This window comes from Odocoileus virginianus, chromosome 26 (assembly GCF_023699985.2).
Source record: "Odocoileus virginianus isolate 20LAN1187 ecotype Illinois chromosome 26, Ovbor_1.2, whole genome shotgun sequence".
Taxonomy (NCBI): Eukaryota; Metazoa; Chordata; class Mammalia; order Artiodactyla; family Cervidae; genus Odocoileus; species Odocoileus virginianus.
The window spans coordinates 45,818,111-45,832,342 of record NC_069699.1 but is presented as its reverse complement, the minus strand read 5'-3'; the positions used below and the strand labels follow the sequence as shown (position 1 = coordinate 45,832,342).

Here is a 14,232-nt window from a genome sequence, read left to right as displayed (position 1 = left end):
CCCTCCCTCCCTCTTCCTCCTGTCTGGTGATCCAGGCTCCCACCTGAGAAAGCCTGGGGTGGCAGTACTTTTGTACTGGCTTCTCTTTGAGGGCCCAGGCAGATCCTGGGGCTGGCCCAGGCCCTAGAAGATCTCCCTGACTCTGACCTGGCTCCTCAGTCTCCCTGGCAGGGTTTGACCCAAGGACTGATGCACACGAGCAGAAGCAAGGCCTGTATCCAAGACTGGTTTTCCTCCAGGGGTCTTACAGGGAGTGCTAGCTGTCTGAGGGTAGGGTTCAGGTGGTCTTTTTTCCCCCCTTTGGCTGAGTTGGGTCTTGGTTGCAGCATGTGGGATCTCTGTTGCAGTGCATCATGTGGGATCCTTCATTGCAGCACATCGACCGTCTAGTTGTGGCATGCAAGCTTCAGAGATCATAGGGCTCAGTAGATGCCTGCGCAGGCTTAGTGGCTCTGCAGCGTTTGGGATCTTAGTTCCCAGACCAGGGCTAGAACTCATGTCCCCTGCACTGCAAAGCAGATTCTCAACCACGGACCATCGGGGATGTCCCTAGGTAGTCTTGAGCTCACACCTCTGGTCTCTGTATGTGAACTCCCCATCACAGCAGGTGACTCAGGCAAGCTAGAGCCTGGCCCCTGGGGGACTGGGAACTCCCTAGTGTGCAGGCTGTCAGGTCACTGCAGGAAAAAGCACAGAACGCTCACTCACGTGTCTCAGGGTCTCCACAGCACACATGGAAGTGTCCTGTCCAGCAAAAGCACATTTCCACCTTCTACATGCTTTGGAAGAAGCAGGTGGAAAACTTACTGCTTTTTTCAGACCAAGCTCAGAAACATCCCCAATAGATGTAGGAACCACAGATTGTGAAGGGCTTCTGGAAACACGAGCAGTTGTGTTTTGTTTCCTCAGAGTTGCAGATAGTGACACAAAGCAATGTGCTGTCCCCCGGGAGAATTTGGGACCAAAAGTTTCTACCAAGATGTCTACGTACTTAATTTAATTATGCTAAAATAGAAGCGTGCTGTTTTTCAGTTATCTGCATCAGGATTTTGTGTCCTGACACCCCACAGACTGTGTCACAGACAGCTTAACCAAGGTCACTAAGAGTGGGGCCATTTAGCAGTCCAGTAAAACTCCAGTCCTTATGTCAGAGGTGCCCACTGCCTGACGGGTGATCACCAGCTCTTTCTCTCCTGTTCCCCAGCTCTTCTTCCACTTTTTCTCCAGTGAAAAAGCCTGTTAATACATTTTATGAACTCAGACCAACTCCACAGCCTACTCCATATGTGCTCTCAAGGGTCCACTTAGGCCTCATGGCCTCTGGTCTAGGCTGTGTTGTGGTTAGGAGGGTACTTTAGTCATGGCAGGGTGACTGCCCAAAAGAAGGCAGGAGTTTAAGGTTCAGCCAATAGCATATGATTCTTTTTTTCTTTTATATTCCTGCTACCAGCCTGCCTCTTCTCTTTTACCCCTTAATTACTTGGTGGGAAAAAAAGTGAAGTGAAACTGTTAGTCACTCAGTCGTGTCTGACTCTTTGTAACCCCATAGACTGTAGCCCACGAGGCTCCTCTCTCCATGGGATTCTCCAAGTGAGAATACTGGAGTGGGTTGCCATTCCCTTCTCCAGGGGATCTTCCCGAGCCGGGGATCGCACCTGAGTTTCCTGCATTGCAGGCAGATTCTTTAACATCTGAGCTACCAATTACTTATTTATTCCCATATTATGAAGGGGCACTCATGTCTCAACAGGAGTTTCCGGGTTTGGACAAGCTAAGTCCTGCATGTTCGGGCACCAGCACCCCACGGGGAAATGTCCTAGCATCCCATAGCCCCATGAGCCCAGAGAACATCAAGATGACCCATCGGCACAGGTATGGCCTTAGGGCTGAGGAGGGTCCCCTCCACAAAGGTAAGTCTGGACGTCAGAGGTCAGAGCAAGGGCGTCCAGAACACTGATTGTGTGCACTCACGTGCCCCCTCCCCCACACGCACAGAAAACACACAGCTCCTGCCACAGGATCTGCACTCCACATCTGGTCATCCATGGTGACAGAGGAGTATACATGGGCATCAGAGTGAGTCCTGAGGGGTGAGTAGAAGTTTGCTGGGTGGAAAAGAACTGGTGTTAGGAAGATGACGGAGCAAGATCCAGGCAAAGTCACGAACATGTGCAAATGCCTCAAGATTCTCATGCAGGCCAGTGTGGTCAGTACTGCAGGTAGAGCCAAGTGGCTACAGTGCAGGATTCCAGGGCCTGGAAGGGGGCCAGGATTTCTCTGGATGGGCCCTGTTCACTCTGGCCTTGGGACCTGATCCCAGGGGAGCGAGGATCCCCAGTTGGCTTTCAGAAAGAACAGCATGGTGGTGAAGGCCTCAAGGTGTGTCTGCTCTGCACTCAGCAGACCTGTTACCGGGGCTCTGCAGGGGAGGCTCCAGGTCGCCAGGGCAGGAAGGCCAGGCAAGCGAAAAACCTGGAGAGGGGCCCTCACTGGGATTTGTTTTCCACTGTGACCAGGAAGTCAGCACAGGGTGGGCACTCAGCAAATGAGAAGGAGCAAATGAATGGGGGGAGCTGCTTAGAATTGACAGAAAAGAACTGCTGGCAAGCCTGTGGCCACAGCCATGGAAGGATGCCAGCAGATGGTTCACAGGCAGCTCCTGTGACAGCTTCCCCAAGTCAGGAAGACACCCTGAGCTGGGAGCAGATCCCAGTGCAGAGTGGGTGCCGGCTTAAGTACACAACCCGTGGCTAGGAAGACCTGGGGTCCTTCACCTGATTCAGTTTGTCTCCTTCATTCCTCCTGAGACACTGCTGACATCATCAGACTGAGTGGCCACTTAACTCTAGGTCAAACCATTTAACTCTAGGTCAAGGCTCTGCCTGGCTACTGTTGGCCCTCCCACACCAGGGGCCCCTGAGCAGCAGGGTGGGGTTCAGGACGGCTCCAGGCCTCAGACAGGTATGAAAATTGGCTGTGGAACCTTCCCATCCAGAGAGGCTGAGGCTTGGGGATGACTGTTTTACACACACCCATCCATGACTCTTGCCCCCACTGCCTAGCAAAGCATCTCAGCTCCAGCCCTGACTCCTGACCATCTCCCACTCTTGTCCGCAGCCCCATGAACTTGATGGGCACCGGCCGCCATTCATCGTCCTCCCTCTCCTCACATGCATCTAGCGAAGCTGGGAACGTGGTGATGCTGGGCGACAGCTCCATGGGCGAGGCTCCTGAAGACCTGTACCACCACATGCAGGTACCAGCGCGGTCCAGGAAGAACAGGCCAGGGCACCATACCCGGAGGACTCAGCTCTCTGCTGGCTAGTCTGGCCTGAGGACTGGCGTTGCTGCCTAGTTCTCCAGTTTCTGAATTCAGAATACCCAGAGCTAGCAGAATAGCCTTCCCTCCACACCTCCCCGTGTCACACTTCCCAGGCCTTATTTCCCAAGAAGGAACTCTTCCTTCAGTCCTGGCTGCTCTTAGAGATCCCATGGGAAAGCTCCTCTGCCAAATTGCCCTCCTGCCTGGCATTCCTGATGGCTCAGTCCAGTCTCCTCCGTGGGTACCATCGCTAAAGTCTACCCAGCAGCCCTGTTCCATCGGAGTTATAGTTGACCCCTAGTGCTGGCTATCAGCCTGGCCTTCATCAGGGCAAGGGTACAGCATCAGACACTGGGTCTGGGCACCTGGTGGCATGAAGAAGCCAACTCTGGGCCAGTCCTACCATCCTGGCCATTTGGACCTCTATCCTGCTAATTTTTCTCCCTTTGCAGCTCGCGTATCCCAACCCCAGGTACCAGGGCTCAGTCACCAACGTCTCTGTTCTGTCCTCGTCCCAGGCAAGCCCTTCTTCCTCCAGCCTGAGTTCCACTCACTCAGCACCATCCCAGATGATTACCTCTGCCCCTTCCAGTGCCCGAGGTAAGGACGGCAGGGCGCTGCTCGCAGAAGGGAGAGGAGAGAGCCTCATGGGCGCCCCTTGTCCTCCTCTCACCTGTGGCTATGTCTTTGAAAGCGGCCCTGTGACTTAGTGAGTGCTCACCTATGCTTTTAGCATCAGGGACTCAAGGGCTCTTACCTCCATATTTTTTTCTCTGGCTTCAGACCCTGCTTGGGGCAGTGGCTGCAGCTGTGCTGCAGTGAGGTGGCCAGACAACACATCTCCACTTCAGTAAGAGGACACACAGCCCAGGAGAAGGCGCAGCTCTTTCTCACTGGAGTGTTTATGAGGATAGAGCACAAAGTTAAGGCAAAAGTGAGTTTTGTCTTGAGTAATCAAACATGATGAAAAGGTATGAAAACTAAGTGTGAAGACTAAAATTAAGCCTGGAAAACATTATTCTAAGTGGTAGCAGCAGCCAAAAAAACTTTGTTCAGCTGGGAAAGGCTGAATCAGGAGAGATGGCTCTGTAAAAGGCTACTTGTTATTATTGCTTGATTTCTTATTCAATTGAATAAATACTGTTCTCTGAGAGGCAGCAGCTTTTTCCAACTCTAGTTCCTGCAGTCAAGTTTGGTCCTCTGTCCTTTTAGATAGAGCTACTTGCAGTGGAATGGAAATTAGCTGTGGTGACTAAGACCTGGTGCCCCCGGGGTGGACTGTGTAGCACAGCGGCAGTAGCCAGCTACCGGCTGTTGCTTCCAGGCTTCAGACAAATGGAGTCTGTTCTTCTCAATATTATGAAGACAGGGAAATAACACAGATGTTTGACATAGATGATCATTAGGGAAAAAAAAAAAAAAAACAACCTCTTCTTTCAAAGCACACAAACCTGAATGAAAAGAAATTGCTTAGTTGTGTCTGACTTTTTGCAGCCCCATGGACTGTAGCCTCCCAGGCTCCTCTGTCCATGGAATTCTCCAGGCAAGAATACTGGAGTGGATTGCCATTCCCCTCTCCAGGGGATCTTCCTTACCCAGGGATCAAACCTGAATCTCCTGCACTGCAGGCAGATTCTTTATCACCTGAGTCATCCATGACCCACAGTAGGAGTGATGAAGAGAGAGATGCAGTGGCCAGTGGGGCCATTGGGAAAAACCTCAACAGACAGCAGAAGGAGGGTTGAGGTCACAACAAGAGCAGTTACAGACTTTCCCCAACACTGGCCCAGCCCCTCATTTCCTGTGGAAGAAAACAGGTCCGATGGGGGACTTAAGTCCATCCCATCAGTTGGTGGCCAAGTAGAATTTGGAGCTTTGAGTCTTTACACTCGCAAGCCCCCAGTCCGGTGCCCATTCCACTTTGATGACTGCCTTCCCAGCGTGGACTAAGGTGCTATAAAAGGGGAGCCAGCATCTGGGAGCAGGTATTTCTAGTGTGAAAGATGAGAAATGACCCACCCAATGGTACACCTGGAAGATGTGTCAGTATGTGAGGGCTGCAGACATAGAGAAGGGATGGTGATTTGTATTGGTAAAGAAGGCACATGAAAAGGTGGTTTGAGGAAGGAAACCCTGAGAAATAGGCTGTGACTGCTCTAGTGCAGGTTAGCATTTGCAGTGTCTAGTGAGAGCTCCTGAACAAAGCTGCAGAATCAGATTTTGTAATCTAATCTATTGTGTGGGTTCTTTCCTAACCTGAACACTGTCTCAGATATACTCAGCCACATCTAAGTCTTCATCTGGGTATTGTTGCTGAAGTCAGATCTCTGACCCATGATTGTTGATTAAAAAAACAAAGGCAGCGAGGGGTGAGCATTGTACCTCACTTCCACTCTGAGTGCTCAGATACTTCCTCTAGGCAGTGCCCGGTACTCGGTGCCCTGGAGAGGACAAAGATGCCATCAGGGACCTCACAGGCTGGCTGGTACCACCTTTGTCCTTCCAGCTAATTGTTTACTGGTGTATTCACTCATCAAGCTTTTACGAGTGCTCAGTGAGAAGGGGGCATTGTTCTTGCATGATCAGAGTTGAATAGAGAGAAGTTATGTTCTCCCTGTTGGAAGTAATCTTTATTTCAGATGACTTGGTTATCAGTTGTTGTTGTTGTTCAGTTACTAAGTCATGTCTGACTCTCTGTGACCCTGTGCACTGCAGCCCACCAGGCTTCCCTGTCCTGTAAAACCGCCCACCAAACCTTAGTGACTTGAAACAATTTATTATCATCTCACGTGGTTTTGTGGGTTGACAGGGCTTCCTGAGTGAGTTCTCAGTTACAGTCCCCCATGAGCTTGCTGTCAGATGTCACTAGGGGCTGGAGTCATCTCAAGACTCAACTAAACTGGACATCCAAGACAGCTCTCTCACATGGCTGGCAGTCAGCAGTGCCTGTCTGCCAGAAGTTCAGCTGAGGCTGTCAACCTGAGTCCCTACGTATGACCTCTCTGTCGCTTGAGCTTCTCACAGCATGCAGCTGACTTTGCCCAGAGCAAGCATTCCAAGACACCCAGGCAAAAGCTTCAGGGCTTCTTACTCCCCAGCCTTGAAAGTCCCAAAACATCCTTTTTGCCACGTTCTGTCAGTTAATGCCATCACTGAGGCCAACCCAAATAGCAGGGTAAAGAATAAGACTGCACCTCATGATGTGAGGATGACATGTGTGTGCTAGGGAGAGAAGGCATCAATCGTACCCTTGTCTGGAGATAAGCTATCATGATGGCCAAACTCCAGAATATCATATAATGAAAGGCTGATAGAAAAGTAAACCAAATGGTTAACTAGGTGGTGGTTGGCGGTTTAGTCACCAAGTCGTGTCTGATTCTTGCAACCTCATGAACTGTAGCCCACCAGGCTCCTCTGTCCATGGGATTTTCCAGGCAAGAATACTGGAGTGGATTGCCATTTCCTTCTCCAAGGTTAACTAGAACTTGGCCCAAAGCAGGGTACTGTGATAAGAGCAGAGGCTGTTAAGAAAGAGCGGGCAGTCACTTCTAGGCTACAGCATCGATTCAATCTATGTGCAGGCCCATCTGGAGAAAACCAAGGGTCCGGCAAGTGTCAGGCCTACATGCAAGAGAAGATAAAGACCAGACCCAGTGTCACAGAGGAAGACTGAATTTGTTACTGTTTAGTCGCATGGACTGTAGCCCGCCTGGCTCCTTTGTCCATGGGATTTCCCAGGCAAGAATACTGGAGTGGGTTGCCATTTCCTTCTCCAGGGGATCTTGCCAACCAGGGATTGAATCCATGTCTCCTGCATTGGCAGGCGGATTCTTTACCACTGAGCCACCTGGGAGGCCCAAAATGTGGTAGGTGCAGTAGTAGGTGCACGGGGCGCAGAATAGATGGGATGGCCCACGCTGGGGTTTGTGTCTGATGTTACAGACGAAGGGAGGGCTTTCATGGAGAAAGTGTTCCAGAGAGTCCTTTCCATTGGAGTCACTTTCCCCACTCCCAGGAGTGGTCATGACGCCAATAGCTTCCTTACTGTGCCCGTTGATGTTCTGCAGTGGTTCTTGTTGCTTTGGAAACCTTCAAGGTGAATGGCCTGCAAGGCACAGTCTTGTAAGTCGGCAGCACCCCCTGGTGGTCAAAAGGCTGAGCGAGGCTAGGAGATTTTGATTGAACCTTGAATATACTCAGGACTTCCCTGGTGGCTCAGATGGTAAAGCGTCTGCCTACAATGTGGGAGACCCGAGTTTGATCCCTGGATTGGGAATATCCTCTGGAGAAGGAAATGGCAACCCACTCCAGTACTCTTGCCTGGAAAATTCCATGGACGGAGGAGCCTGGTAGGCTACAGTCCATGGGGTTGCAGAGTCAGACACGACTGAGTAACTAAACTTTCTTTCTTTTCTTTGAATATACTCAGTCATTCTGGGGACTCAGCCTCCCTGGAGTTCACCGGACTACAACTGAAATAGTTCGGAAGTCCTGTGACACAGAAGTCATTGCGGTATTTAAATGTTTTCACAAAAGTAGCCACCACTCTCACGTACTATGGTTTTGGCCACCTAGGGAAAATAGCAGTGGGAAGGAAGCTAGAGTTGGAAAATCTAGTGTTTGCACAGAGCACCTGACGTGGATATAAGCCCTCAGCACAGCCCTTGGGACCTGCCAGGTGCTGTCCCTCCAGCCTCGCCCCACAGCACGTATCAGGATGTTGAGTGCTCAAATCCCGGTTCAGCCTGGTGAGCCAGCCTGTGAGCTCTGTCATGTCAGGGACCAGGGCCAAACTGAGCAAGGCAGCATACCATGTTCCAGCCACGTGCCTGGTACAGGATAGGTATGTGACAACGTTACATGCGGGCAGCTCTGTCCAGGGCTGCAGCCAACGAGACCCAGGGAGCCTTCAGAGTTTCTTGCTGGAAAGGCACTGTGAAAATCAGTGGGATTAGGAACCCTTTTCCTCTTTTCTTTACACAGCCATCTTCGTGAGATTTCCTCAGAGCACAAGTTCTGAAAGAAAATATTGATAGGGGAGAAAAATCACCAAATAGTAGAAATTCAGGCCTAGTTTTTTTTTTTTTTTTAAAGTGTAGTTTACTCATCCCCTTATCAATGAAGGATGGTTTTTAAAACCAGGCCTTAAAGTGAGTTCTGAGGCTCCACAAACAGTATCACTCAGACCAGCTATGGAGGAAGTTTACATTAATAATAGCTGCATTATTGGTTTCTAGTATGCTGACTTCTTCAACATACTTAAGCCTCATCTTTGGGACTAAAATGAGTATTTAAGATGCATTTCTCAAGAACTCCTGGCCACCTTTTCGGTTGTGCCCTGACAGTGCCTAGAGGGCACCCCCACAAGAAGGCCCATGCAGAGCCTGCAGACCTGCAGGTTCACCTGTCAGAGGAGCTTCACTAAGAGAAACCACACAGAGGGAGTTTACCCACTTGAACCAGCCAGAGGCTGCCAGGCTGCCAGCGGACAAGTCGACAGGACTGGGGTCCAGTTAACTCTCCCATGAGGGATCCGGAAGACCCGACTAGCTTGACATGGACATGCCGCTGTCTGATACAATGAGATGCACATTTGGAGGGCCTTCTAAATTATATATTCCCAAGGGAAGCCTGCAAGTTTCTTCTCACCACTTCTGTGGAAGGTCCCCTTGAGGACCGCTGGTTGACAGGTTCCTGGGTGTGTGACCATGGCCTGCATCGATGGGGACTAAGCCACACCACATCTGGCTTCTGTAACAGCCCCTCAGTCCTGAAGGGGTCTCGTAAGCGAAGAGCACGAACCAAGTCAACTCGGGAGCCCGGGTTAAGCCCCACAAGTCCCAGAGTAGCTCCATGACTCCCGTGTTCACTGAAGGGCAAGTCTCAGAGTGAGGAGCCCCGGAGAGCCCCCTGTGTGCAGGGCCCCGGGCCCCGAGCCGCTCGGGCCGAGTCTGCAGTAAGATGGCCAGGAAGGCAGAGACCAGGCACAGGAGGCCTGGAATCTGGGGAAAGGTGGTAGGGGCCAGCTGAGACAGGGCCAGTGGTGTCTGGAGAAGGTAAGTGTGTGGAAACCATGTCCAGTAAAAACTGTGCCTCTCTGTTACCTGAGTGTGTCTGTTTCTGTGTGATGGCTCCATTGCAAGCTGGCCTGGGCCCACGCCTGGGCCCTGAGAGAGCCCAACACCCAGGCCACCCCCATTTCCCCTGAGTGCCAGAAACGCAGGGCTCTCACGGCCCCAACTCCAACCCCCAGCTCTCCTCATGATCTGCCCCCGAGCAGGGATATGGGGCCGCGTCAGCGAGTCCACATCACCCTAGTCTGCAATGTGCCTGCCTCGGCTGGGATGCCCAGTACAGCCCCCTCCTCCCCCACCACCACCTAACCACCAGGCTCCACTTCACTTCTCCTGTGCTTGCCGAGCTCATCCTCACCCCAGCTGCAAGGAGACGCTGACCCTGGGTCGCTGGCTCCCCGGGATGCATGCCCTCTGGGCCCTCCGTCTGTGGCGTGTCATCTGTGCGTGATTGTTCTCACTTGGTTACAGGCTCTCCCTCTCTGCCAGATAAGTACCGCCATGCCCGGGAAATGATGCTGCTGCTGCCCACGCCCCGGGACCGCCCGAGCAGCGCCATGTATCCAGCAGCCATCCTGGAGAACGGACAGGTAACGGAGCCAGCCCGCTGACCGCTCTTTGCTGCTACTGTGCTGGCCTGAACGCCCCTCATTGCACTCGCTAGGCTTTCTGCATTGTCCATGCCTTCCTCATGCTGCCGTGAAGACCCTCCTGGATGGGAGCGGCAGTGAATGTGGGGACCAGCATCTGTACTCAGTCCAAACAGAGTACAGCTAGGAGCAGAATGGCGGCGGGGTTGGACCCAGCACTGTCTGTGTGGCTATCTGTCCTTCTGGCCAGCCTCCTGAACTCCTCATCTAAAAACAACCTGGCAGAGAAAACTGGTTCTTTTCTGTCCAGAGAAGGCAGTGGCAGACATGGATCTAGAGACTGGCCTTCCTCCATGTGTGCATGAAGGACATCCCCACAGGGGCAAGCTCTGCCTCTTCCATCCATCTGTCCATCCATGCATCCATCTGTCTGTCCATCCGTCTGCCCGAAGCCCCTCTCTTCCCGCTGGGACCCTCCCCACACAATTTGCAGAGCTCTGCAGATGTCCCGTATGGGGCCTTGAACAGGAAGCTGCAGCAACTAGCTCCTTCCCCCATCCAGTCTACCCTGCCCTTCTCTCAGGGGCCATGAGGGTCACCTCCAGTGACCGTTACCCAGTCCCAGAGTGCCAGGACCTTCTCAGCTCCATGTGCCTGGGCAGTTCTGCCAAGTGGAAGGAACAGGTCTGCCTGGCAGCTACCCACAGAACAGTGGGTCATGTCTGTGACCTCAGGCCTGAGTGCTGCCGTTCCCCTCACACGGGCCTGTGTGTGCGGGGAGTCTCTAGGAAGCCAAACCTGCCAGGGCTCAGGGCTGCGACAGGTCCCCGTATCCTTCCTACCCATGGGTCTCCTGGCAGGACAGGAGGATGCAGTTAGATGCCCTCAGGTGCTGGTGTCCTCCTTGTTGGCCGTGTGCGGGACAGCCTGGAGCCCAGCCAGGCGCGGGGGGTGGTAGGGGAGCCCCAGACACTGCACAGTCGCACAGGGAAGGACTCGGAGCCAGACAGCATGGATGGCGTTCCAACCAGCCTGACATTCTCAGCACATCTCAAGCATGAACTGTCCCACTGCTTTGATTTTCCTGGTCTGATCCTAGAATGCCCTGGCTCCTGGGGCCCATGACACCCCCAATATGTAACTGATTGTTGTCACCTTTTGATACGTTTCTCCTTCCCTCAGCTGCCAAACTTCCAGCGGGCCCTGTTCCAGCAAGTGGTTGGAGCCTGCAAACCCTGCAGTGATCCCAATCTGTCTGTGGCCGAAAAAGGTACGCTTCCTCTTCCCAGGTGGCAGCCTCTCCTGTCTGTCCCTATCCTGAGCGTCTGCCTCTTGTCCCTAAGCACCAGCTGGCCAAGGTTGAGCCATACTTTTAACACCCAGGCCAGTCTGTCTGTCCAGAGTCCTGACCAGTTCCTGTGTTCATCATTTAATCCATGTTTGGCTTGATGCTGAGGTCTAGATCTTGTTTGTTTGTATCTTCGGCTCCCCAGGGCCCACCCTCTGAGACTCCCCCAGCTGCCACCTGCCCTGAGCTCACCTTCATGGAAACTCAGTGGGCACCCACTCCCCAGGGCTCCTCCCCACCAGCCCCAGAATTCAGCAAGCCCTGTGGCTTTGGTCCCTCTCCACTCAGGCCCACGCAGACCTCTCTTTGTTGTTCAGAACAGACCTGTGGCCAAGCACGTCACCAGGAATAATGAGAAGGACAGGTCATGGCAAAGTGAATTTCCCAGAGACAGTCCCAGGCACCCTGCGGGACTTCAGTCCTCCTTAGCCACCCAGGCCCGCAACAGCTGAGCATCCCTTTTCCACGCTGCAAGTCCATCAGCTGTACCATGAAACCAGGCAGTACTTAGAACAGAGGCTGGTTACAAAGAGTGGAGTTCTACTCTACGATCTGCTCCAGCCAGCTGATGGAAGAACCAGACGTGGGCCCATATAACCCCAAGCCAAAGTCCTAGACATGAAGACCTGAGTTCCTTTTAACACAGGACAGTGCCCGTGTGGGGCCTCTGCCCAGCCCACCTGCCACGCACAAGCAGGCCGAGCATATCGGCCCTCTCCCTGCAGGTCCCCCTCCCCCTCCTCCGCCTGGTAAGTTGAGGGCACTATTAGGCCCTAGCAGTACGACCTGCTGGCCCATCAGGACATGTCCCTCCAAAGTCGCTGTCATGTGGTCATCATACCTCCTCACCACGTGCCGTCTGCTGTCTGCTGTCCCCACTGTCACTGCTCCTTCTTTGCTTAGTGTGGAGGACGCGCCTCCCCATCCCGTTTGAGACCATACCCGGCTCCATGACCTCGGTGCCTGGGAGGCCTCGGTGCCGGGCGCTCGACCACAGCGGGCGTGAAGATAAGGTTCTGGCTGAAGACGCCTTCTTAGCCTCAGAGTTGCACATCCCCAAAACACGTGGCTTTCCTGGACCCCTGCACTTGTGCCCCCAAACCGAGCGCTCTTGTGGCCTTGAAGGCCGGGAACCACAGCAGCTTCTCTTTGCTTGAGTTGTGGAGCAGTCGCAGATCTAGCCAAGAGCTCAGAGCTCAGATCTAGCAGACGGGCTCAGATCTCAAGTGGGTGCTGGCGGCCAGACCAGGACCTGACGCCCACCAGACCCAGAAGAGCTTCAGGCTTCAGACCGAGCTGCAGCAAGAAGCCTGGATACGCCCACCCACTGTGTGTGGGGAGGAAAGAGGGTTGTCTCAGAGCCAAGGCTGAGCCCAGAGCAAGCGCATTTGAGCCACAAGCCAGAGCTCAGTAGGCAGTGGGCTAGAAATTTGCCTTGGGGGACCCAGAGCCAGAGTTATAACTCCCCAGGTCTCTGCTGGCTCCTCCAGAGCAGGAGCTGTGGGCACTTGTCACCATTCTCTCGTCAGGATCTTGAGTCCCATGAGGGTTCCACTTCTCACCTTCATGGATCTCTTTCCCAGGCAGTGACTCCCAGACCAGGCCAGCCGACCCTCAAGGCTGCTGTGCACAGGGGACCTCAGACTGGTGGTGGTCCACAGCAGAGAGAGAAAAGGCCAGGACACAGGGGGCATCGCCGCTCTTCTCCTAGGATAGGTGCTGCATCTGAGATTCTCCACTAACCCCTATGCACTGGTGTGTGTGTGTGCGTACTCACTCACGGCCGACTCTTTGCAACCCCATGGACTTTCGTCCGCCAGGCTCCTCTGTCCATGGGATTTTACAGGCAAGAATACTGGAGTGGGTTGCATTTCCTTCTCCAGGGGATCTTCCCGACCCAGGGATCAAACCATTCATCTTTTGCATTTCCGGCATTGGCAGGCAGGTTCTTTACCACTGAGCCACCCAGGAAGCCCTGGTGCTGTACGGCAGAGGTTCACTGGCCTCACTGGTCGACAGGAGGCCAAGGGTAAGCTGGATGATTTCTGGTTGATATGGAGTGAACTCTGGCGGGTGCCTTTTGTAAACCACTGCAGCCTTACCAGCTTTCTTCCCCTCTAGCGTTCCTGCCTGCTGTTTCCTTTGGGTGCTTGAGGGTGAATTTGTGCAGTCCCACTCTTCTTCTAGGGCCAGGATGTGCACATGAGCACTCAGGCTGTCAGAGCCCCTCTGAGGAAGCTGCCCAGACGTGCCTCCAAGCTTCTTACTCCTCGAGGTGTGATGGCTTTTCGTGGAGATGGAACTTTTCCTTTGCAGGAGAGGGCGCCTCAGTGCTGAGGACCAGGAAGCTCCTGCTGCATCTTGGGGAGAGCCTGTATGAGAGTAGACCTGTCCTGGTCTCAGGGTGGCTCAAGCTGTCTGGGGAAGGCTTTCTGGTGGAATCCATCTATCACTCACCAGACAGAATGCCTGTCCACCCAGTCACTGCCTCTCCTCCCTTCCGCCCCCGCCGCTGTCAGCCAGTCTGTGAGACTAAGCCACGTTCCTGAGACAGGAGGCTGTGAGGCAGCTGAGTTCTAGCCTGACATTCTTCACCAGCGAGGAGGACCAGGGTGGACATCTCCCAGCGCCTCATCTTCGACCATATGGGGCCCAGCCCCTCCTGGCCACATCCTCCTGAAAGGCCAGGCTCCTTCCTTCCCAGAGCCTCTCAGGTGCCCTTTAGGCAATGAAATTGCATTCCCGACTCAGGACCTGGAGTGGGAAAAGCCCAGTCCCCAGCCTCCTCAACGCCCCCTTTAGCTGTGACTGCCTCACAACAAAGCCAGTGGGTCAGCCTCTTGTCTCTCAATACTGAGAGCTCCGCCAGAAAAAGGGCATAGTTCTCATCAGTGGCAG

At 53.5% G+C, this 14,232-nt stretch overlaps 1 protein-coding gene across 9 annotated transcripts in view; it reads left to right on the top strand.

Annotated features, from left to right (window-relative positions):
* The window catches only part of DOCK3 (dedicator of cytokinesis 3), a 263,108-nt gene that overhangs the window by 243,402 nt on the left and 5,474 nt on the right, over positions 1–14,232 (top strand). For 6 of the 9 annotated variants that reach the window (XM_070456013.1, XM_070456012.1, XM_070456016.1 and 3 more), the window contains 5 exons: positions 1,751–1,872; positions 3,118–3,256; positions 3,775–3,922; positions 9,868–9,986; positions 11,169–11,256. In XM_070456013.1, coding sequence (XP_070312114.1) covers positions 1,751–1,872; positions 3,118–3,256; positions 3,775–3,922; positions 9,868–9,986; positions 11,169–11,256 — 616 coding nt within the window. Of the gene's footprint in view, positions 1–1,750; positions 1,873–3,117; positions 3,257–3,774; positions 3,923–4,105; positions 7,723–9,867; positions 9,987–11,168; positions 11,257–14,232 lie in introns of those variants that run through there. The other 3 variants (XM_070456015.1, XM_070456011.1, XM_070456018.1) reach the window with 3 other exon arrangements.